Source organism: Xenopus tropicalis, chromosome 6, assembly GCF_000004195.4.
Source record: "Xenopus tropicalis strain Nigerian chromosome 6, UCB_Xtro_10.0, whole genome shotgun sequence".
Lineage (NCBI taxonomy): Eukaryota > Metazoa > Chordata > Amphibia > Anura > Pipidae > Xenopus > Xenopus tropicalis.
Window position 1 is genome coordinate 90,341,775 of NC_030682.2, and position 25,821 is coordinate 90,367,595.

Here is a 25,821-nt window from a genome sequence, read left to right on the forward strand (position 1 = left end):
AAACGATTTTACCTTGGCTCTCATTGTTTTTATAATTTCCAGCTGGAATGCAATCCCTACGGACCTTATTTTACGGCATTCCTGCATTAATGTAAACAATAGAATGTATGAGCATATGGTTACTGTGCGACCTTATAATGGAATTCATCGGAGGAAAGGAAGGGGTAAATCCAAAACAATACAGTGTTTTGTGTCTGCAGTCTGTGCAGTTTATAAGAGTAGGGTGCTACCCTGACACATCACATGATAAGCCTTGGAATGAAGATCCCAGGCTATGTATGGCATAGGACACATAACTGCTCTGTACAACACTACACCATTGTGTACATCACAAGGCTACAAAAAGAAGACATATGTGTTCAGACGTCTCACATCTGTGAGAACACGCAAGGCACAGTAGTTGACTTTTCCCCCTTATCTATAATTATAAAATTAGTACTATCATAACATTTAGCCCAGGGATCAGGGGTAGGACATTCCAAATAGATTTGAAGCCAGTGATAACCCAAATCCTTCATCACTAGTGTTATTAGATATCATTACATGTATAAGCTCTGCGCCTTCTGGTCGTGTGTAATAATAAATAGATATATATTTATTACTCACAAGGTTATCATTTGTGGTCACAACTTTCTGCTGCTGTTGCTGTTTCTATATAACGTAGAAGACGCATTACCAAATATAATTTATTTATGAACAAATTACATTTCAAGCTCTTGGGTCAACATTTTAATCTGCTTTTTAGATTGTTTACATATCTCAATCAGGCCTTCTAGCTTAAATGGGACTACAGCCCCCATACCCCCTGCAGCCCTAAAACCCAAGAGCTGGCAGTTCAAAATTTAAAAATGCACTTTCACTGGTTCATTTAGTAGAACTGTGTTAGTGGGTTATGAATACAATAAAATAATTTCCTGTCAAAGCTGTTCAATGCTTTTATACATTACACATCGCTTTGATGGTAGAAGAAATAGAATTAAATCTGAGTTCATAAAAGATCATTGGGGAATTGAAATACCTAGCTCTTTATTTTGCACGTTTTAATCCCTCAAATGTTCACTTAGTGTAGCGCAAGGAGCTTGTTATGGGTAAGTTTATGGGCTACTTTGATGCCAACTGAACACCTACAGTTCCTAAAACGTTTACAACATGAATTTTACTTTTGCAACTTTGATACCGTTAATGCCTTATATCCTGTCTGCACAGGGGACAAGACATGGGGCCACACACTGATCCTACCCCCATACTGCAGAAAGGCAGGTGCATAACCCAGGATTATCAAACAACGTGTGGGTCAGAGAGAACACATTTAGCACTTAAATCGCAGTCTAGCTCCATACAAACATAATGAGTGAAGTTTTTCTACTGCTGTAGGGGTCAAACGCTGAATATATACACATTTGTTTAGCTTTTTTTTTTTAAATTGCATTTTAAATGCAATTTTTCTTTTAAAGTAATTTTGAAACGTTTAAACAAAAGCATTACCCCAACTCCCAAAAGAGGAAAGGATGACCAGGGCTCGCCTGCACCTGCAATTCCTATAGAAAAGAAATCTGCATTTGTTATTTATGTTTTAAATTCCCCATGTAGGCCGGATCTATAACGATTGGAGCATGGTTTATATGCCAATAATACACACACACACACACATTATTCTTCCCGGGACGTGAGGGGACTGCCAATAGTTGCGCTACCCACTGTGGGAAGTGGAGCCGGGTGGAGCAGATGTTGCGTCCATGCAGACCTCTCTAACTCGATTATTCTTTGGACACGTTAGCAAAGCATTAGTGATTGATAATGACGTTAATTAACCCCTTTCCTCTCCAAACACTAAACCGGTGCCAGCAGGATACTTCAAGCAATAAACATCACAATTGCATTCATCAATATCTGTTTAGATCTGTTTAAGGTAGATAACAGGCGAAGCTGCTAGCCATGTAACTAAACTTCCCTCATCATTATAGCGAGGTGTATTGGTAGGAATTGGTCACTCTTATTGGTCACTGCATTAACGCCCTAAGAATTAAACACTCTTTGGGTGTATGTTTGTAATATCTATTAATATCGATATATACAAAAATAATTGATGATATCTAACACAGGGCGGATAGATAGATAATAGATAGATAGATAGATAGATAGATAGATAGATAGATAGATAGATAGATAGTAGATAGATAGATAGATAGATAGATAGATAGATGACAGGCAGATGATAGACAGACAGACCGATAGATAGATAGATCGATAGATAGATGATAGATAGATAGATAGATAGATAGATAGATAGATAGATAGATAGATGATTGATAGATATAGATAGATAGATAGATAGATAGATAGATGATAGATAGACATAGATAGATGGTAGATGATAGATGATAGATAGATAGATAGATAGATAGATGATTGATAGATAGATAGATAGATAGATGATAGATAGATAGATAGATAGATAGATGATTGATAGATATAGATAGATAGATAGATAGATAGATGATAGATAGACATAGATAAATGGTAGATGATAGATAGATAGATAGATAGATGATTGATAGATATAGATAGATAGATAGATAGATAGATAGATAGATAGATAGATAGATAGATGATAGATAGACATAGATAGATGGTAGATGATAGATGATAGATAGATAGATAGATAGATAGATGATTGATAGATAGATAGATAGATAGATAGATGATAGATAGATAGATAGATAGATAGATAGATAGATAGATAGATGATTGATAGATATAGATAGATAGATAGATAGATGATAGATAGACATAGATAAATGGTAGATGATAGATAGATAGATAGATAGATAGATAGATAGATAGATAGATGATTGATAGATAGATAGATAGATAGATAGATGACAGGCAGATGATAGACAGACAGACAGACCGATAGATAGATAGATAGATAGATAGATAGATAGATAGATAGATGATAGATAGATAGATAGATAGATAGATAGATAGATAGATACATAGATGATAGATAGATAGATAGATAGATAGATAGATGATTGATAGATAGATAGATAGATAGATAGATAGATAGATAGATAGATAGATAGATAGATACGATTAGAAAGTGTCTTTTTGAAAGCAAATCCCCGTTTTTTGTGTGTTATTGAACAATGGGACAGCAGAGACTTGTATCTTGGGCGCAAGCCCCCAGAGCACCTTTTTCTGATCAAGTTACCATTCATGGATTTCTGCTCAGCCAGTATAGACATATATTTTATATTGGCGGAAACAGCCAGTTTAAGATATGAATATTTATACAAAATGAGTAAACTGTATTCAATTAACTAAAAATCTCGTGTACTTCTGAACTGAAGTGGAATCGACTGTAATTGATTTATTTGAAACCAGAGGTTAAGGACTGAATTAGCTAAGTACAACTGGGTATTTCAAGCCACTGACTTCTCAAATGTCAAATCCCTTCTATTTTTAATATTATTTCAGCTGCAGGGCATTGCTATTCTGATGACTGTTCTACCAGTTAAATCTCAAATTATATTAATATTATATTTTTTCGGGGTGGGGGGTGGGGTGGTGTAACAAAAGGGTGTTCAGTCATTACTTTAAGAACTTTAGGAGTGGTAGAATTCTTTAGTAACCAAGCTTTTCTAACAATATACTGTACACAGACCTATGTTTAGAGAGAGACAGAGAGGCCACTAATGACAGAGTCCGTTACTTAAACTACTTGCTCTACTTTGCCAAAGGCACAGAGAGAATTTAGCCTTGTTATTAAGTAATTATGACGTTGTAGATTGACTAATGTATCACATTAAAATGAAAAAGATCACCAATACGCTCCTAAAACCGCAGTGACCATGAGATGCACAAACGCAACGGGGCAAATGGATCATTGTCAACGTTTCCAATAACTGATGAAGACATTAAGGAAAGAGATTTAAAGTTGGAAGCGGTGGGAACACGTTACATGCAAGGTAGAAGACAGGTGATAGAGACATGTCACAAATAAACTATGCCTCAAAGTCACAGCTAGTCATTTACAATAAAGATATATATATACCATTTTTGTATCTAGTATATACCTTTTAAAGTTTTTATATATATATATATATATATATATATATATTAATATTTAAATCTTTAAAAGGTGTATACTAGATACAGAGATGGTAAAAGAAAAAGGACCATCTAAAGGTGCATAATAGATACATTGCTGACAAAAAAATAGATATAGACAGATTGAAGATAGGTTAGATAGATGATAGATAGACATAGATAGATGGTAGATGATAGATAGATAGATGATAGATAGATTATAGGTAGGAACACCTATCTAAATAGGAATGCACAGAGTAAATAGCTAATATATTGGAAGCCAAATATAAATTAGTTTTCATACTGAGGTGTTCATTATTTTACTAGGGTGCCCAAATGTATTTGCATAATCTGCAACAAGGCTGCACACGTTCATTTTTATTATATCCGAAGAAGCTTCTAAGCAGTGTGCTAATCCACACGAGAATGAACAGTGTTTAATCAGATTGCTGTGGGTTGTGAGTGAGTGTTTGTGTGTTGCTGCAGAAAGAGCAGTTGCTGAATGCTATTGTGCCTGGGGTTAGAAGCATCCCACACACAATCTGAGGGGCAGCCAAGAAAAACAGCCCTGATAGACAATGCTTCACTTCACCTGCTGCAGCTCTGTGCATTTCATTTCTGTCAGGAATATGTACAGTTAGGGTTCATTCACCTCATTATTTTCCTTCCATCGACTTTTTAGCTAACCAGGCTCAGTCTCCAGAATAAAAGAATAAATAAAATAAACGCTGTATAAACAATCGCTGCTAAGCTTTCAGTTGATCTACTTTGAAATTGTATTTAAATATCTAGCATTGTTATGAACTGGCTGGCTGGGGAAAATAGAATTTAAAATCCAACTTCCTTCAGCCTGACGAGATTGATTTTACAGTGCCTCCCATAAGTAGATTACCAGTGCAAAATGAAACATCTTGTGCTTTATCTAATGTGTTGCTGCAACTGCTCAACCAAACGTCAAACAGCATGAGATGTTAATTCTTATTCCATAGCTATTGTAAGCATCTTAACATGCTAGCTTCTAAACGGCTGTCTGATACACCATGCTCCTCTAAAAACAAAAAGCATCCGAAATTTACCACTGATTTCATGTATTTCGTTTTCATTAAAATAACGCTACAGAGAAATTATATTTAACTGCGAATACACCGAATTATCTGTAAAAACAAAACAGCCAGGTAGATATAGTTACCCAAGTAAGGTAAGGAGATATATTGAATCTCAAACGCAACCAATCACATTCCAATTCCAATGATAGCAATTTATATGCGTATTTTTACCCAATCCCAAACCCAGAAGTCTGGAGGATGGCATGCAAACATTAAATTGTTGTCTTCCCTTTACCTGATTTTAATCCATGTGTATGTATTTAGAAATGTATATTACTTGAAAAAATTACAGAATGTATCATTTTAGCGTCATTTATCTGAATACAGGCTCATACTGCAGAATGATCCCCTGCTCTGAACTCTGAGTTGAAAGTAAGTTTTCATTATACTTTAGGGAAACAACGGGTTCAGCTGCTTATTGCAAGGAGCAATTGTCAGGGGGAAGTTAAACTCAATTACTGTAACCATACTGAATAAAAAATACTGCCAAGGACAAAAATACGCCTGGGTAAAGGCAGCCACTGAATTAAAAAAATCGACATAAAGCGTATCAAATATTTATTCACCTGGGCAACAAAGGACTATGAATCACTGACAGGCGTGTATATAACCCAGCCTGCTCTTCTTGCAATAGACTTAGCACTGTCCCTTTTGATTTTGCACTTCTCACTAGATATTATCATTTTCTTGTTAATGAATCCATTGAATTTATTTACAAAAGCAGAAGTCAGCTTCCTTGCCGCATGAGCTTTACAGGAAAATATCAAACTTTGTTCTGAAATGTAGTCTCTTTCTTACTGTTGCTGACATTTGTTACAGCTTTTCCATGTTGCAGTGGTGTAAAAATAATAGACAGCCAGTGTTGGATAATCATCAAAGCAAGATGAGACTATTCTCCGTGAAATTCTACATATAACGCTTATAATGTCATTGTACTTGTCAAGGTTTTGGAGAATTGTATGAGGAACTGTGTGAAGACTTGCCTGTTAAGCCCTGCCCTGTTTCATAAAATCCCTTCTGTGTTTCATAAGATGGTAGCAGGGACAGTCAAGTGACTACCAGGAAATACAAGTTACTAACAAAAACATCACAAATATTTCCTTCACAATCTCCAGCAGAATCCTGCAGTTTTTTCTATTTTAGTCACAGATAAACCTTGTATTTTGATTATAGTATCACTTTATAGTATTACTTTGGCTCATAATATTAATTGACGATGTTGTTCCCTTTATTTATTTGATCACACAAGAACCACCCTTTGGGTTATACCATGGCCCAACAAAAATCGTTGAGGTTTGTTGTTGCCCTTTTTTGTTGGCCTTTTCATCTGGAAATGAAAGACTAGTGTGTTTCCAGTCATATATAAAACTCATTTTATTGTCTTTTACTTTGTTCCGTTGCTTTGTGGATGGCTGAACATGCTACAACAGAGCTAAAAATGCTGATTTGGGGGGAGAGTGGGGGTTAAAAAATTGACTTATCTAAAGAAGTTTCAAGGACCAACATGGAGAACTAGAAGGTATAGTGAGAACCCACTAAACAATAGGTAAACGAGATCACCAGATAAATAAAAAAAAGGCTTTAACAGACGCACCATATTTACAATCCCCATTAAATTACACATAAATAAATATATACATGAACACTGATTCCCTTTTAAATTGACTGCGACTTGTGTCCAAAAACAAAAGTTCAAGGTGTTTCATTTTACCTTTAGAGGGGATGGGGGTAGGTACAACTTGAAGACATGACATGGAACTGTAAGTATTTTGTGTTCAAGTTTATTCACAATACTGATAATTGTCATCCTCTGGGCCTCTACAATCTCAGCTGAAGGGAAGGTGGTGAATCAGTCCGATGACACACATATATATATAGATTTTTTTTGTATTATTATTTTTTTTTCTTTAGAAAAAAATGTCTCTTATAAAAAGTTCCAACACTAAAACAGAGCTGTCTTGCGCAGCGTGGCTCCATTGCCTATTCTGTTAGTATCCAGGTGTGGATTGACACCACCAAAAGGATCGGGCAATGTTCTAGACCAGACTGGACTCCCATGATCTAGATCCTGGTTAGCCATAAAACACGTTCTGCTCACTCAAGCGGGCAGGAGACCAATGGAGAAGAGTTGGTGAGTGCAGGTGGCGTCACTTTCGGTGTTTTTCATCTTTATCCCCTCCTTTGCTGTTATCTGTATGGCTGTTATTGTTGAGGTACATTTTGTCCATTGCTTTGAGTGCCTCAGTGAGGTAATTCTGCAGGGCGGTGATAGCTGCACACACAGCTGGGCTCCCAAATCCATGAGATATAAGGTTGAAGTGGGTCAGGCAGCTCTGGATCCCAGGCTCCAGAATGGGATTTGGTCTGGAGTTACCCAAGGGGGATCTGTCCTGAGACAGCAAATCTGTGAATTCTTTACAAATCTGTCTGCAAAACAAAACACATGTACAATCAATATCAGCTCTTATATGGTTATACAATCAAACCATAGACGAGTACAGGGCTAAACAGCTAATGTCCAGAAAACAGGAGAAATGCAATTTTTATACTAATTGGTAACATTTCAGAAGAACATGTTATAGTTATATAGTAAAAATGGACCATATCTAGGAAACATGGAAATAAAGCTGAACTACACCTAGAGCTTGGTTTATTCACTTGACAACATTGCTGTTATGGAACAAATGCACAACAGGGATGCAATGTATGAAAGCAAAAAGTACTTGCTTCATTCTGCCCCAAGCTAAAAACAAGGTTTTATATGCCATGTTCCTTGCAGCCTGGTTCACTTGTACTTATAATATACAGTATATATAAACAGGGCTCAGCACCATTGAAGATTTAGCTCTGCTCACTCTTCTCCTTGTGGGCACATGTGAGGAGGGAATGCTGGGAATCTTGGTGGTACAACAGCTGGAGTGATATTGATAAAAATAACAAATAGCTATCTCAATACTATTGGTTCAAACATTCCTATACAAAGGCTCATTATTATTCTACTATCACATAAAGTAAAGCTAATTTTAATGTTACATTGGGTGCAGTTTAACTAGAATATTAGTAGAGGGGAGTCATTTTCTTAATGGAAGTCATTTTCCTTCAGTAAACTATTAACTTGGGGTAATATGGAACTTGAGACAAACAGGCAAGCTCTGCAGGTAAAGAAAGACGTACTTGGTGGCGAGAAGCATGTTCTTCCTCGTTACTTGCTCGTTCGGGTCAGAATGTTGCCGGTTGACATATTCCCCTATTGCTTTGGCAGGAAATTCTGTTTCGCACACATACCCGAAATCTCTGGCTAGATGGACTGCTTCCCCTTCAGAACAAAAGCAAACATAGCATAAAGGTTAATGGCAGAATCAGGTACAGTCAGGTGTCGCACAAACAGGTTTATTTTGTATACGGACTGCAGTATACTAAATATATATGGAAATTACTAAATATATATGGAAATTACTAAATATATATGGAAAGAGTTTGCGCTACTACACATTGTTAACTGTGGTCGGGGTCCCTGTACAAAACTGAGTTGTATGTAGTACAAACAAACTGAACTAGTATTGGGTCCCAATGATTGTGAGCATTCTGCACTAAATGCTATTGACAGTTAGGGCACTAATATTGTTTCAGTAACGATCTGAATGTGCAAACATAAGTTTATCCACGCTAATTCTTGTGTAGATACAACGATTTTATATTATTGCTGGGGCTTCGCAATGATAATTCTCTTTAACATAATATTGTATGAATATAATAGCTCCTAATTATAATGTGACAAATAGACTCATATTTTAGAGCTACTTTTCTATTAGAGCCCACAAGTAGCTTATCTCTACTGAACCATAGCTTAGTACTATATAGGCACTCGTCCTATTATAATGTGAATATTGTGTTGCATAAGGAGAATGTGAAGGCAGGCGCTTCCCAGGCAGGCAGACTTGTTATTTATTCAAGGCTTTTACACTGATCTTTCTGTGCACGCTGGGCCATTAGGCATGAGGAACACAGGGTCAGTGTGCGGAATCTGCCTGTTTTGTTGATTTTCAAATCTTTGGTTTTAATTTCCTGAAGCAGTTGGATTTTACTGCAGGGTTTCCTGCTATTAGCTGCACTCCGGAAAGACGCATGCGCCAATTAGGGCATCAAAGCGGAGACAGACGCAGAGCTGGTTTTTAGGGAGATGGAGAAGCTCAGGCACAGGGAGATCAGTCGCACTCAGTCCCGTCTGCCCAACAACTTTACTGCACCGAACGGGACTGGGTGTTGGTCTTTTTTCGGCAAAAATTCTCAGTATTGATAAAGAATCAGAGATGACCTTTAGTTGGGAGAATTCTATCTAATGATAATGTAATGGGTAAGGTTAGGATTTTAAACTGATCATAGTCATGCCTTCTAATGCATCTGTATGCCTGACATTTACATACAAGAAGAAAACATCTCAACATATAGTACATATTATCGGTCACTTTATCCCTTCCCCCGGGCAGCACACTAATCCATTATCCTTATTATTTTTATTCTTTATTCATCAAGTCACTTTCCAAGAAGAAGCAGCTGCAGGAGTTAGATGCCTTGTTACAACAGGGTGGGACAAAGAATGTCAGGATGCATTCTGCCCCCTGGCATAAGTCCCCCCCCCCCCCCCCCCCCCACCAATCGTTATCAGCGATGTTAGAAACAAGATCAGCTGTAAGTTAGTAACTATTAGTACAAAGCCCCCCCCCCCCTCACCCAGAAGCACAAAATGGTGGCAATCAGGAGCCATTAGGAGCAGTTATGCAATAAGATGCTGAAAGAAAAATAAACAGCGCTTCCTTACCCTCCACTAGGGATGTGAGGAGCGTGACATTGGCAGCTTTGCGTCTTCCTGCCGGCAAGTTTAACCCTATCTTGTCCAGCTTCTCCCTCAGGGATCTTCCTCCGTTTTTAGATTTTGCCCTGTGGAAAGTCAACAACATCGATTACGCCGGTCGAATAAATACTTGAACGACTTTCATTGCTGTGTGATTCATTCTTATCTCAGTATAAAAGTATTGCTTTAAAGTGAATCAGCCTGGCATTACTATTGTACCAGCCACAGCCATGATAAGAGTCCTTAATTAGAAAATATATTGTAATAAAATGTAATTCAAAGCAACTTTTACAAAAATACAGCAAATCCTTTTTTTTTTTTACAAAAGTTGTTAAATATTTTAAAAATGTAATTCCTATTAAAATCAATATGTGTCTGGCTATCTATTTTCTCTGTATTCCTGGTTCTGACCGCTGAAACAATGTTGAGGGATTAATTATACATTTGTTTAAAAGTCAGACCCAGAGAATGGGAAAGGATAAGCAAACGTTGCTTTAGTTATAACTGATATTGAAAGCTGTAGCTGGCTGTTAATCTGGCTGTTAATATTCTCTGCACTTGTTTCTGACTTCTGAAACAATGTACTAGAGGCTAGCTGTAGGGTCTGTAGGAAACAGAGAACAGAAAGGGAAATATTTTAAATGTAATTGTTAAACTATTAAACAGTTTTAATAATGTAAATTGTTTTCATTTTTTTCCTTATACAAAATACAGTTTTTGGGTGGAGATCCTTAAAATAAAAGCACCCCTACCATAGCCAATCAACTCTCTAGTTTGCTGGGAAAACAACTGACATGTCGAATCAAAAATGTGAACTGTACTCAGATGTTTTTTTAAAGGAGGTCATAGGCATCAATTTGTTGTGGCTGCATTTCAGGGCACAAAGCCTCTTTCAAATGGCCTTTGGATAGTTTGCCCATAACTGTGCTTCAAAACCTCTGTTGCTGTTTTCTGTAAAATCATTTGCAATGGGTTGTGCCATGTCATAGAATGGGTGGGTGGGACGCCTTCCCTTATATATAGCCTAGAGTCAAGATGGCATCACATGTTCTTCCAAACAAAACCGGAAATAGCTTCTTACTGAAATATCCTGTGTGTCTGGCCTTAATAGTCATATCTAAGCGTGGAACATAAACTACAGTTGTGAATAAGACTACCTATAATATATAATACCGCCTCATTTTTAATTACATAGTCCACAATATTTTACCAACGAAATCAAATGCAAAAAATATAACACAGGGTGAAACTGGGCTTGGTACCACCGAACTGTAACCCCCAGCAGCTGTTAGGGCATATGTATGGGGGTTGTAGTTCATCAATAACAGAGCAAAAATACCCGACACGCCGACAATTTAAGACCCCTCAGACTTTATGTTAGCGTTGTAAATAGCCTACACAAGCAATATGCACCTAAAGCTTCATCTCCTTTATTACACAAGCCATACTAGAAGCTACTGGGAAACTTTTACATGTATCTCCTGAAATACAGATTGCTATTGCTGCCATAAGTACCTTACACTAAAATAGAATACTTTTTTGGATGCACAGTAATTTTCCCAGCTAGGACAAAGAGTCAACTTTATGTATCATCTGACCATGTCATTCCAGTCCCCTTATGCACTCCCACCCCGCAAACACACACAGTTGGCAGTTCAAGCCCCTCCACCACCAGACATGCGCAGTTCCCTTCAGAATATGGAAACGGTCCTTACCTCCTTAGTACTCCCCCCAGCAGGGAGGCATTGAGGCACTCGGGCGGGGACAGCCTTCTCTGGACTTCGGCAACTGTCACCTTGTACTTTGAAGTGGAGCTGAGCAGAGACAGGCGTCCAGGTACTGAGCAGAACACCTCGTTGGGATTGACTACTCCCCCGAAGAGATTGTCTTTGTTGAGAGAGAGGGACGACACCGCATTGTTATTGGATTTAGACAATGATACAGGCCCTGCAAAATAAAGGAATGCCAGTCACACCAAGAAACTAAGGGGGGCTGTTCCCCCCTCATAGCATGACCAACAGTATTCAGAGCAGCTTGTCACCCAGCTCTGTTTCTTAACCTTGGGTCCCCAGATGTTGCTGAACTACAACTCCACAATTCATAGCATGGTGGGAGATGTAGTCCAGCAACATCTGGGTGCCCAATGTTAAGAAACAGGGATAGTGGAACAAAGAGTTATGGCTCTGTGGACTTTTATATTCTTGGTTTTATTAATGCACAGTCAGATTATTGGCCTTCTTTAAATAAAATAGTTAAGCAGAGCAAATGCCAGGATTTTTCCTCACATACATTAGCGTTTATTTTTTTCCATATTTTAATATTATTTAGTAGGGGTTATGTATCACTATTACCTCAGATTTGTGATTTTGTTATTTTTTACTGAAAATAGGCAGGCAACCCTATAAAGTTGAAAATGCTCGTCATTATCAGGGTTAACTTGGATAGTAAAGAAAAAGGATCAGCGAGGTCCTTTAGCGCCACGTACAGGCGGAAGGTGGTAGTCGAACACCAACAAGACTTGCTGAAGGAAAAAGCTGTCTGATTTAATTACTGATTAAAGTTAGTTCTGTAGTAGGCTTCACTCCCAGGTACAAGCTCAAGCAAAAGACAAGGAACCACTGACTATGGAGGTTAAGATAGAATTAAAACAAGGGTCTAGATATTTTTCATATCAGTGCAGTCACTGGCATCTTTATCAAAATCGTGTAAAGTTATGGCAAATATTGTACAAAAGCAAGAAAAATACAAGTTGTGTTTCTGTCTGGTAAAATTGCAGTTAGTAACTCTTAAAATAACTCGCTTCAATCAAAGCGAAACGCATTTATTCTACGTTTTAGAAACGATACATGTAATAATTCCCGTGGAAAAGACCCATTTAAACGGTATTCAGCCATTTTTGTTTTTACTCTTTTCGTAAAATCAGAACCAGAAAGTCTCATACCCCTCACATATATTTATACACATTCGCAAATAAAGGTAACTAGCATCTGAAATCTGACAACATTGTACATAAAAACGCAACATAGAACATTCACAATATTCGTAGGAGGAAATGATTCCCAATTAACTCACAATTAAACAAAGCAACAATGTTGCAGAGCCAGTAAGAGCAGACACAATTTTACTGATACAAAAGAGTCTTGGCCTCATTTTGAAAAATCGCTGTAAATCGGTACTAGCGGGTCGTTCTGAAAGTGAGTTTTGCTTAAAATACGTATATTTTTTTATATTTTCGCAGTACATAGACAGCAATAATGTGATTATTCATATAAGTTAAATTAAAAATGTTAAAAACCATACTTTGGAGTGGGTTTATATTATTGTGTTTTTTCTCCTCTTATTGGTCAGAGGTATGGAAGCATTCACCAACTCTACGCAATGATTTAACAAAATAAACTGAACAAAATCCCTACTGAAGTCAATCAGCGCCTTGTAGATAATGGGCTCTGTTTAATGTCAATGTAGCCTGAATGTAAATGGGCAGCGATGTAACTAAACGTATAATCATCTGGGTATGAACAGCCTGGGAGTCTGATTTGTTGGGGGTATTCAGACGTATGGGGGCTCTCGGCTCTGGATAGATCACTTGTGACATTAATAGCTCTGGGGAGGCTAATAGAGACAATAGGACTTAAACGAACTCTTGAGATTACTAATAAAAGAGCCAATTATCATGTTGACGTGCAAAAGAGCATCCCTAAGATCCATCTCTTCTAAATCAAATTTCACGTAGTGAAAAAAAAATAATCTTACACACGAAAAATATGAGGCTCCAAGCAGTCTTGTTTTCAGTTTCGAAAATTCATGGGATAAATAAGTGTTCTACATAAACCCCTCCACCCAGCACTGCCCAACATAAAGCACCTTTCTCTCACCCACGTGTGCTGCCAAAAGCAACGAATCTTCTTGATAAAATAAGGGAATAAAAGATGCCTATTGTTCATTGCCCTCACCATATGCCAAGAGGAAGAATCAACTGTACAAAGCACAAATGCACTAAATGCCTACAATACCACATACAATAGAACACACACATGCAGACTATTAGATGGAATAATGTACTGCCACTTTTAAACACTATCAAATCTGTGACACACAAGTTCTATACTCTACAACAAATCGTTACTTTTAAAATGACTATATCCAGGCTCAAGCATGGCTGCTATATTCCTCAACATATTTATAACACTTTAATGAGCTGGAGCTCGCTTTTTAAGGTGCACTCTGCAATTACTCAGGCTTCAAGTTTTAACTACTTCAAAACGAAGCTTGGCAGCCTCTGTTTTTGTTCGCTGGGGAAAAAGCTTGTGCGGACTTGTTAGGAATGCAGAGGAAAATAGCCTACCTTTCTTAATTACAGTTTGATCTGGGATGTTGATACTCGGGTCCTCAATATGCTGCAAGAAAAAAGAAAAAAATATATATTATTACACTTTCATTAGAGTAGATTCGCTTACTGCTGTCAGTAGAGACAAAGATCTTGCCGTTCTAGATTTAATGCAAAACTGGATACAGTATCCCCAACGAAAAATTATATTAAGCTCCCTTTATACATGTATTGATATTTTCCTACATTTTTCGATTGGTTACTTGAACAGTATAAATAATAAGATTATAATACTCGCTGCGTCTCAAATACTGTTTATAAACGATAAGAGATTAAGGGTAAGTGCGACATGAATGAAAGGGGAGCCATAAAATATATGCAAGTATAATTGTGTGATGAGAGGGGTAAATCATTACTTATTGTAGGTCCCCAAACACTTCTGCCAGTGACAGTGGCAAGCAACATTAAACCGAAATAGAAAGGGAAATTTGTTTTAGTTCACCACAACACATTGAATATTTAGATGATGGTTTCCTAAGATTAAGTCTGAAATGACGTGGTTAAATAAAAATAGGATGCTGCAGCTTGGCAGGGTAAAATAACATGCATCCCTTTGTTTACAGCAAAAAAAAATTGGTCCTGATTCACTTTGGGGATATTACAGCTCTCTGGCAGTGTGATTTAAAGGCACAGTGCTTCGAAAAGGCTTTGTCCAACAATAATACAGATTGTAGCATTTTTTTTATCCCTTCCTGGATTTATGCTCCTGTTAATTGTGCCTGATCTCAATGATTCCGGGTGGATGGTACTAAGTTAGTCTATTACAGATTTTATTATACTCCATGCTCTCATTTGTAACTTGCCTAAAGTGCTCCTGCATTTAAGTATAATTAAATTGAGAAATGTTCAGCATTGACTTCTACAGTTCTTGTGTTTTAAGTATATGGGGAAATATGATCCCTTTATGCTTGCGAACTAAGCCCATAAAGTAAATGTACTGTGGTATATAAAACTTTGATTTCGGTGGTTTCTAGAAACGTTCACTTCAACACATCATCAGATCCACATTTAAGTACCCCATGGTGCTATTTTATCATTAACTAGTTTCCTAGATAGCCCAGACTGTTACACCCCCATCCCTACTCGCTTTGATACAGATTTAAACATCTTCAATGTGAACTCTGTTCTGCCATGTATCTACCGGGATCCTTTTCTATGTTCTGACATTTGTGGTTTCAAATGCTCAATATTTCTGTTTACACTGAACAGTCGTTTTATATTCTACAAAAATGAAGCCTAGACTGGCACTGTCCTTTGGCAATAAAATTAGTGAAACTGACACGCCTAGTGCATTGGGTCTATCTAGATAGGCATTCGTGTATACTATGTAATTGGGTAATCGCTACAAATTAACATTAGCCAATTTACCGTTTTGCAAATACATTAATGGTGAATAACTATGTTTATACATTTATGTTTCATAATGTATTTTGTTCTTATTTAATTCTTATTTAAATGATGTATACATTTAGGCCAGGGTGCCCACTTTAATAAATTTAGGGTTAATATTCGATTAATTATACAAAGTGATACATCATTTCTAATGAATCAACATTAATGGTTTTAAAGGCTTAAAATAACATCACGTGTGTATAGGGCCTGTTTAAATTTTTTTTTTTCATTCTTAAAGTGTGAATTTCTAATGGTTAAAACTGTCAAATCGCAACACCATGTAGCTAAACACATTTCATTTTATTACCTATTAATATGTTTAGACTGATATATGGATTCATTAACCCCAATGATCTGTTTAAATGAATAATGCAGAATATTTCAAGGTTAAAATGGAATTGTGGAATGTAGCTTTATTGATCTGTTTTCAGTATGTCTGGTGTTGGATATGGGGATTTGGGGGGGGGGGGTGTTGCTGAAGCAAACTATCACTGTCATGTTTAATTGTGAAACATTTTAATTGCATCCATTGATAACCGAATTACCTCCAAATAATTTATTGTTCAATCTTCCCATGATACCTAATCTAATATTAGTTGGGGAGGTGACTTTACTAAAGGCTGGTAACTCACTAACGATTCATCAGATAAACACATTGGTCCTTCTTTGTAAAAAATGAGGGAATTGGCAGAATAAAAATAGATCTAATAAATCAGGGGTTCGTCAGTCAGAAAAGCCACATGCAAGTACGCATTCAGGTCGCATTCGACTGTTCCTGCATACATTTCCTTAATTATAAGGGACATATTATTTATTACACAACACATCTATCCTGCCTGTGGCCTTAGGTTTTCAGTTGGTATAATTATTTTGGCAGATGCCCTTTATTCAACATACATGCTCTTGGAAAGCTGCAATTAAATTTATACGCTATAATGCGAATATGACTAGGTCTGGGGTTTCCCTATGGTCGCTTCATCCCACATAGATGCCCAATCTGTGGCCTTATCGCTCTAACTGAACTACAACTCCCCTAAATGTGTATCACAACTGGTGGGCGGCAGACTGGAGACCCGGCAGTTAAAGAAATACACTTGGCTTTAGTGTTAGATGGAGTGGATTGAAGGGATTATGCTTACCGATACGTCTTCAATTCCGTGAGGTATGGAGTGTAAAGGCAGGTCCCCCAGTCCTGAGCTGAGTCCATGAGGCCCATGTAGTAAATCTTCGTGCCTTCTGTAATCCCTCCGTGGGTCCAGGCCAGAGAGCTGGTGCGGTATCCCCCGATGTGTGTGTAACAGACTAGTCTCTTGGCTCTGTCTCTGTCCCGGCCAGCCTGGGTGCTGTGGTTGTGGCTGGGTATGGAGGGCATTAAGACTATAGGGGTCATTGACGTGGGAGTAAGGATCTTGAGACTGGGGGTATATTGGCTGGTAGGGCGGAGGGAAGTAGGGGGGCTGGAAGTCAGCATTGGGAGTGTGAGAGAGTGGGGGGGCACTGGCATAGGGAGACTGTCCCACCGTGCCCAGTTGGGGTAACCGAGCAGTCCCATTGCTGGTGCCATCATGGCGATCCTACAAAAAAGACAAAAGCAAATTGTATTAAAGCGATACTCTTCAACTTAGCAGCAAGACCTTTAAACTCCTTTCTGTACTGGCAGGAACTTGTTTAAGCTTTCCTTGCAGATACCAGTCTAAAGACCAGCATTTTGTCAGCAGAAAAGTATGTTTATTATACAGGCCCACAACACACGAATGTGCTGAAAGATGCCTATAAATACATTAAGGCAATGGTTAGCACAGACTCACATTTCTGTTGGAATCAGTGGCCATGTTCTTAGATAAAAGTGCACGGCCCTCTTGCATGTCTACAGAATAAAAAGCCTCAGCCGCACAAACCATAATGGTTTGTTATGATCTGAGAGACAAGTCTGTCTTTTATTAGAAATGCCTGTTCCCTTTGCATTTTGCTGCAAAGAACCCTTTGTAACAATGTGCTCAGGCTGAACAAAAACATCATGGATTTATAGGAAGTACATCGAAAGCAATCAGCGACTGCACTACACGTTTAAATAAAAAACCAACCTCAGGATAGAAAATATACACACAATATTTTTCTAATCAACCATGGTAGGAAAATAAAATGTTAGGCAAATGTGCATTAAATTAAAGGGCACAGCGCTGTAACATGTGTTTAGCTTTAGCATCGAAAGAGCAGAATATTTCTCTTTAAAAACATTAAAAACTAATTTAAAAAATTAGAAAACACTCAGTGAATTAAATAAATACAGCATTTGTTATTAAAAAAGGAGGGGGGTAAAAATTTGAGGGTGATCCAAACAAATAAAAGGATAACAATTTCTGTGCAATCGCAAAGGTTCAGTGTAAAAAAAAGGGAAAAAAAAGAAGATAAAAATCGCCCAGATCAGAAATAATACTGTATAATTGCTAGAAATAAGCCACTCACCATAGCGGAAAAACTGTGAACCAACATCTGGGCAGAGTATATATACAAATTGAAGAAGAGAAATCAGAAAGAAAACGTTGATCAAAGAAGAAATGTGAAAAAAAAAATTTAGAGAAGTGGAAAAAAAATGAAAATAAAATCCCAGCTCTAGAAACTGGTCCCTACAAAATCATAAGGACCAAGGCTCTGTAGGCATAATAAGCATATATAATCCATCAGATGTGGAGGAAATTCTTCTTCATTTTGGGTTGAGAGCACAATTGCTATTCAGGGAGGGATGTTTTAGGCAAAGTTTGGATTTCTGGGTTTCCTTAATCCTTGTCCCCTAGACACTGTTCCTGGATGCAGCTCCGCAGGCTTTTCCTACTAACAGGCGCAGGCTGCCAGCCTTGCAGCCCTCATATTCATGACTATTAATATTACACCGATACTTAATAAAGGAAGAATGCTTGGAAATCGAGCGTGAACCGAAGAGGCAACTCAAGGCAGAGCCCTGTTCTAAATGACGTCCATTGAATGAAGAGGCAGTGTATCTAATCAGAGGTGGAGGGGGAGGAAGAGGAGGGAGAGACTCAGAGAGTGAGGGAGAGAGGGGGGCTGGCTGACGAATCACAAGGAAGGGGGGGACATTTTAAAGGTTGCAGGGCATGCAAAAGGGAAACAGCTCCAGAGTATGGGGATCAGCAGTGACAGGCAAGGGGGGTGAGGGGCAGATAAAAGGATTTGGCACCTGGGAATCCTGGGAATATCCTGGAAATGACATGTCCATGTCTGAGGTCCTTCTCTTGCTGCTGGGGACGGGAATGTTCTCTGTGGAGTTCAACCCTTTGCTTTTCATGTCTGTATCTGAGGGGCCCGAATCTCCTGCCCTCTGTGACTGATCCATAGCCCTATGGGCTGCAACCACAAGTGCCACAGAACAGAACCAGCTTAAAATGGCAGCCTCCAAAATTCTGCCCGGCAGCTCTCTGTATGTCCTCCTGCCCCAGATCTCAGCAGCTCTTAACCTGTGTCCTTAGTTCGTACACGAATAACCTGTACCACTGCGCTGCTTGGGGCTAAACATGTGAGACAGGGCTCCTTCCTCAGCCCAGCAAAGCCCTGTAGCTCAGTGTGAGACAAAAGAGAAATCCACCCTTGCTGCTGTGCTTGTGGGAGCATGCAGGGCCCGGAAGGGAGCAGGGCAACTCTCTTCTTTTTGTTTAGCTCTGATTTCCTGTCCCCGTTGGCAGATCCAGGGTGCAGATAGGGCGCTTTGCCTGGGAAGTAGATGCTATAGTTCGCACAGCGCAGCGGCAACGGTTCTGCCCCAGTCCGCAATAGTGAGGGGGTGAGCTGAGTCCAGCGCGGCTCGGTTCTGCCCGGCTCCGAATCTGCCTCCCTTCCGCCCGTCCCCGGCTCTCCTAGTCTCCCACTCGAAACCCGTCAGACTGGCTCTACCACTCCAGCAAACAACTCCTCCAAAATATGTCATGTTCAACTATACACAACTCCTGGCTGGCTGGGGTTAGAACAACAAGAGCCACCTACCGCCTGCATGTCCCTGTACAAATATGCACAGCTAACAAAATAAGGCTTCAAGCAGGCGCTGAAAGGGAGATTACAAGAGCCTTTGCCTAATGCACAGGGACCCTGTTCTGCCCTCTCCCTCCTGTCTGATCCTTTACCTGAGACACCAGAGCCTTTCAAAATATTCAGCTTTCAGTCCAGGTAAAACATCAGAAATCTCAGTGCTGTGCCCCTGCTGCATTGTGGCAGCTTCATGTATAACTGCGCTTAATTTAGTCTCCTAAAAATACAGATAAAAATAAAATGAAGGTACAATGAAGCACACACTAGATATATATATATATATACTTGTGTTTGTGTTTAGTGTTTTAACCAACCGCTTGGGTAATGCTAGCAAATTTGTCTGGTGTGAGTGCGACTCAGTGCCGCTGCCTGCAAGTCCTAACAAGACAGTGATCCATGCTCAGTGGCAGCCCCCACCAACATGTCCTCTGTATCAGGGTCTCTCTCAGGTGAGCTCCAATGCTGAACTCACATCCGTCACTCACACACTTTGCACTATTTGCCCTGCACTCTGCGTTCCTTGGAAAGCTACAAATCCGACCCTACCTGTTTAGAAAATTGGGGGATATACATATATACTTACTATATACACTATATATATATATATATAGTGATATAAATAACTAGTGTATAAAAAAATCACAACTATATCAATAACTAAATAATTTGTTCATTTGTCAACATATTATCCATAGGGAACAAAAGCATATACAATGTTGTTGAATGAATAAAAAGTAATATTAGAGAGACAAGTTTGGGAGTGTGTATATAAATACGTATTTCTGAATCTGAGCCATATTTACAGGGCAGTGCAAGGTTCCTGTCCGACAAGTAAAAGGGCTCAGAGAGTCAGGTACTTTAAACTCCGGCAGACCTTACAGAATAACTCTGTACACACACAAGGTAGAGATCGGAGGGGGACATATAACTGTTAGAAAAAGTGCTGCAGGGCCCTTACCTCACACTCCTCATATTTGATATTATCCGTTAGTTTCCAGAGCATTTTCATGGGTGGCTGGGAAGAGACCTTTCCAGTTCTTCCTTGTCCCTGGTCCTGTGTGCAGCAGTCCCTGTGTGTGCCTTACAGAGAGGGAGGCTGGAGCGATGCTTTTGGTGCACTCAGATCTCCCTCTAATGGTGGAAAGTTTCTTTTTTTCCCAGTACCAAGTCCTGATGTGCTCATTAGCATACAGGCAACTGCCCCACTGCTCCCAGCCTCCCAGTCAGCATAAGGGGAGCACTTTGGGATCCCATAGCCCCAATATCAGTCCCTATAACAATATATACATTCCTTTCCATACAGAAAATATCCATGTTTTTCGCACAAATCATCAATAGATTTCATATTTGCCAAGGCCGTTACATTTTATTCCTTTCCATGTGTTGCTGTTCATCAGTTCTATTTCTGTTTTTGCACACAGATACCATAGAAAAAAAGAATGGCACTGTATACATGATTTATGCCACTTGGCAATTATTTCAGGGTTATAACCTGCATAATAAAAAATATATCCCCCACTAATTTCTAGATGTAGCACTCAGAGAACCTTTTAATTGAAGGGAGATGAGGAAATGATGTTGAATCTAATGAGATGAGTTTCATTCTGACACTAGGTTGTGGGAGCAGAGCTAATTGTACTAAATCACATTACACTGGGAGAATGAGTGGCCTATTCTGGGCTGCAATGGGTTATTAGGGAGACGAGATTTGTCTGGTGTAATTATCAAAGCAGATAATGTGCTTCTTGTCTCTTCTCTCGGTATGTCAGTATGTAGTCTCTAGCTTAGCTCATAGGGGCACAGTGGGTATAATGATAAAACCCTGGGTGGTGGTAAATGAGATGAGAATAGCCATCTGACTAAAGAAGGTGTCTGGAGCCACTACTGGGGTCTAAAGCCAATGTCATGATGATTTTAGAAGTATCTACAAAACAAGACTAAGGTTCCTTCATTGTGTTCTCGCTTTAGTCTTGTATAAATAGTTGTTTTTTCTCTCATTCAGGTTGAAATTGAGCTCAGCCTTATTCCCCAGCCTATGCAGATTGACTGGCAACTTGAAAAGGGTCCATCTCCAGCCAGCGCCATGCAGGGAGGCCAGACAGACCCAGGCCCCATCGGCACGATTACCATGACCGCCCAGCTAATTGAATGTGAATATTCACCCGAGGATCAAACATTAAAGTTTAGAGGGGAGAGAGGGTGGGAGCGACCCCTTAACACTAAGCCCCCAGATCAATAGCCCTCGCATTAAATCGCCATTAACATTTTTGGGTGGAGTAGGTGCTTTCAGAACTGCTAATGATGTGAAACTCCAAAATATAGATGTATGCGGTGGTTCCTTATTGGGTACGTGCTGAACTAATTAATATAAAGTTTTATTACCGTGTGATATAAAACAAGGTAAGGAATTTTACTGTAAAATAAGCATTACAGTGTAAATATTCCATCTGCCTCTAAGCACAGGGTTAAATAATTCAGTATCGGCTAAATATAATACACTGAATACTTTTATTGCTGCTGTGTTTCGACCAGGTATATTGTTAAATAAAGCACCCCCCCCCCCCTTTTAGTAAAAATCTAAGGTGCTGTTAAAAAGGCCACCTATTTACAAACAAGTTTCAATGTCATGTGACTCAAATTACTCAAACCACTATTTTAAGGAAATTACATGGTCCACTAAATGGCTTATCTTGCTGCTTTTATACTTACATACACTCATACATTGACATAGCAAATATGTAGTTTGATCTTCGTGTGTGTGTGTGGGGGAGGGGAGGTTGAAGTTCCCATAAGTCATATCCATAATATGCCAATAGAGTCACGTGTCTCCAGTATTACCCAGCAGGCTAGGTAAGATCTTGGAACTACATTTCTACATTTTTTAGTTTTCCTCATGCATCACACTTTTGTTAATGCCAAATGTAAACAGTAAGTGCAGTGATATTGTAGCTCGTTTAGAATATCATTGCATTTTGATTACAGAAATAATTGTCAAAGAGGACGATAAAAGATCAGACAGTAACAAGGAATATGAAGCATCTCCCAGTACCCCCTGTGCCTCCCAGTTGCAAATCTTCAAACTACAGAATGGTAATGGCAGAATCAGTAAAGCCATCACAAGGCGCTACTCCCTGGTGCACACAGGTCACTTCTATTCTGGGGCCTGACTTGGCTGCTTCTGATTTGGGACTGATGGCCATGTGTATTTTTTCTATGTATTTTCAGTCAGTCAGCTAACTCCATGTCATCACAGAGATACAAAGTAGGCAAAACCAGGACAGGGCTACAATCCCCGTGACAACATGGAGTTAATTGATAGCCAAGCTGCTGCCCTCTAGCTGTAGACGAACTTCAGCGTGAGAGCGATATTGCTGAAGAAAACCTGAAGGTTATACATACCTGACAGCAAAAAACGACACCGTGCGAAATAAATAAAATCAATTATACACACACATATAAAAACTAATGGTCTAGAATTTAGTACACCAACCAGCTCCTTTACAACCACACACACACAAAGTTGTGCCACACACCCATGCAAGTGTTACACAGAGATTAGTAACTGCTACCTGGCTATGAATAATGCATTACCTCCTATAGGTGTACAATACAATGCTTGAGCCATAGGGCAGCGGGAAACAGATTTCTTGTTAGTCACAAGTAGTAGCTACTAATATTCCAATGTAACATAACCAGTAAGACGAACCTTTCCCCACTTTCTGTATTTTGTGTACACATTGTCAGGATCCCATTGCTCTATCCATAGCTTGTCTCAAACATTTACTTTTCCTCAAAACAGAAATGGCTCTAGGTAGATTAGCAGCAATACTTTATAATCATCGTTGCAATCTTAATTTTCAAGTAGGGGATTGAAAAAGCCATCAAAAGTTTAATTATCATTCGCTCCCAAACTCACTTCAAACCTTATAGAATCTAATTTATGGAGACCTGGCCTAACTTGGCCTAGGGAAAGTAAATATTTTGTACACTGGCTATTAAAAGTTCCCAACCCTCATTTGCATCTTTATAAAGCCTGATGTAAGGGGACCTGGCACAGGCCAGAGAGAGGAAATATTTTGTATATGAGCTTTAAACAACTACAACTTTCTTCCAGCAACTTATTTTCGGCATTTCAGTGCCTCAACAAACTAACCAACAACTACACACACATCAGATGCCTAGGGCCCAGCCTGAAGGCCAGTTTCGTATACTAGTTTGGGGTCAGTAGCAATTGGGTTTTCTGGATACACTTGGAAGCACATTAGAGTGGCTGCTGCAACAACGATGTACTTTCATAGCCATGGTCGTAACTATAGAGGAAGCAGATCCCTAGGGTTGCAGGGGGGCCCAGAAATTTAGGGGGCCCTAATTTAGGCCCTAGATAATGATCAGTTTCAATATATATAGGTAGAATATGTCAACTTACCATTGTTTTGGGAGTCCTAAATTGAATTTGCTGTGGGGCCCAATGGCATCTAGTTACGCCAAGTTCATAGCGCCTTCACTTTATGCTGCTATATTATTATAAACAGGAGACAAAAACCCTGGCTGTGATAATGGAATATGAATATAAAGGAACCTCCAAGGGGTTACCAGATGGCTTGTAAATTCAGGGGTACATCTAATACATACATGTTACAGGGCCACTGATTACATTTAAATACAATTGCAATCTGTGCAGCCCTTCTATTTGGATTTTCTAGAAGTGCCCCTGAATTTCCAAATGACTTGGTTATCCTAAATGTAAATAGAGTTTGTCTAAATATGTAATATTTATATTGGCTAACAGGCAGGGTGCAAATAATGCACTAAAATGCGTGGGACAGGGTGAGGTGGATAACGAAACAGAAAATCCCTGCTTTACGCATAACAACAAATAGAAAAATGTAAGTTACAGTCAGATAAACCCCAGACCTGACTGGGGTAAGTGTTATTGCATCCTCTGTTAGAAAGGGGACATGGAATTAGTATTCATTTGGTTCAGTGCCTAGTACCGTGTTTTAGACCTGAAGTTGCCAGAGCTGAGCGTTTACCAGCTGAAATATACACACCTGTACGAACTGATGTCTATTGGTCTGTGCGCAACACTCACCCATAATGATCATTGCGCTAACAATGGCCCATATCAGTGCACTGACAATAACAAGTAATGGGCTATAGAATGACCATCATCCATAATGGCCTATAGGCTGACAATCACCCGTAACTGTCAACGAATGGAAACCGCCCATTATGGTATAAACGCTGCCAGTCGCCCAAAAGCGCAGCGTTTCTGTGCGCAGACCAGGCCTAGGTACAATTAGTGGGCAGTAGGCATCAAAACAGTAAGCGTTCTAGCAACAAGGCAGACTAAATACAAGTGCCAAGGCCGCATTGAATTCCAGCAAGTCATTATTAATCTGTATAATTCACCTTTAACGCGGAGAAAAAAAAGAAGTGGCTCAGGGCGGATCGTGCCTGTTTTATTCCTGACCTGTGAGAGGAGTGAACTGAAGCAGCACATCACCCGGGACAAGCACTTACATTAATGTGGTTCGCAGCAAGGTACCACAATGCAAGGGTGTGCCATTGCCTGGCAAGATAGATAACCACCTAAAGATTTTGTCATTGTAGCCGCTGTACAGTAACAACACGTACACGGTCAATTTACACAGGATCGATTCCATTTCCACTTCATTCAAATAAAACATTAAAGGGAATACACTGATCTCTCACCTGCCATTCCCCCATTTTAGCCAGTAGAGCCATCCTACGATATCTCACTGCAGATACACGCCGGGATCCGCCTGCTGGTACGACCAACTGCACAAATCCTTCTTCTCCCTTCACAGCAATATCTCACCTGTTCATAAGAACTGGTTGGTACCTGTGCGCGCCTGCGCAGTGCTGCTGGAATTCGCTCAGCTATTTCACTCACAAAGCTGAGAACTGGCTGGGGAGTTGATGGATTTACA

The 25,821-nt window shown here is 39.2% G+C and overlaps 1 protein-coding gene across 9 annotated transcripts; it reads right to left on the minus strand.

Moving 5' to 3' along the window:
- Positions 1–6,547: 6,547 nt before the first annotated feature.
- Positions 6,548–25,807, minus strand: tfap2a (tto transcription factor AP-2 alpha). 9 transcript variants are annotated; one of them, XM_012964483.3, is made up of 7 exons: positions 25,583–25,807; positions 16,969–17,403; positions 14,396–14,447; positions 11,766–11,937; positions 10,018–10,136; positions 8,373–8,514; positions 6,548–7,625 (listed from the first exon to the last, which is right to left on the minus strand). In XM_012964483.3, exons 1-7 carry the CDS (start codon positions 25,613–25,615, stop codon positions 7,346–7,348), a joined length of 1,233 nt encoding a protein of 410 aa, XP_012819937.1. In that variant the 5' UTR covers positions 25,616–25,807; the 3' UTR covers positions 6,548–7,345. The 9 variants fall into 9 exon arrangements, with proteins under 9 accessions (XP_012819937.1, XP_012819934.1, XP_012819936.1 ...); XM_012964480.3 differs by having other exon boundaries at positions 11,766–11,997; XM_012964482.3 differs by lacking the exon at positions 25,583–25,807 and adding an exon at positions 20,826–21,574.
- Between the last annotated feature and the right edge of the window lie 14 nt (positions 25,808–25,821).

Bases quoted from the DNA above. Each gene is read 5' to 3' on its own strand.
- tfap2a (XM_012964477.3), bottom strand. From the start codon at position 19,181: ATGGATCAGTCACAGAGGGCAGGAGATTCGGGCCCCTCAGATACAGAC. The intron at 11,998-14,395 runs GTAGGCTATTTT...TTTATTTTGCAG, and splicing joins TCAAACTGTAATTAAGAAAG to GGCCTGTATCATTGTCTAAA. The intron at 10,137-11,765 runs GTAAGGACCGTT...GACTTTCCACAG, and splicing joins CTGGGGGGAGTACTAAGGAG to GGCAAAATCTAAAAACGGAG.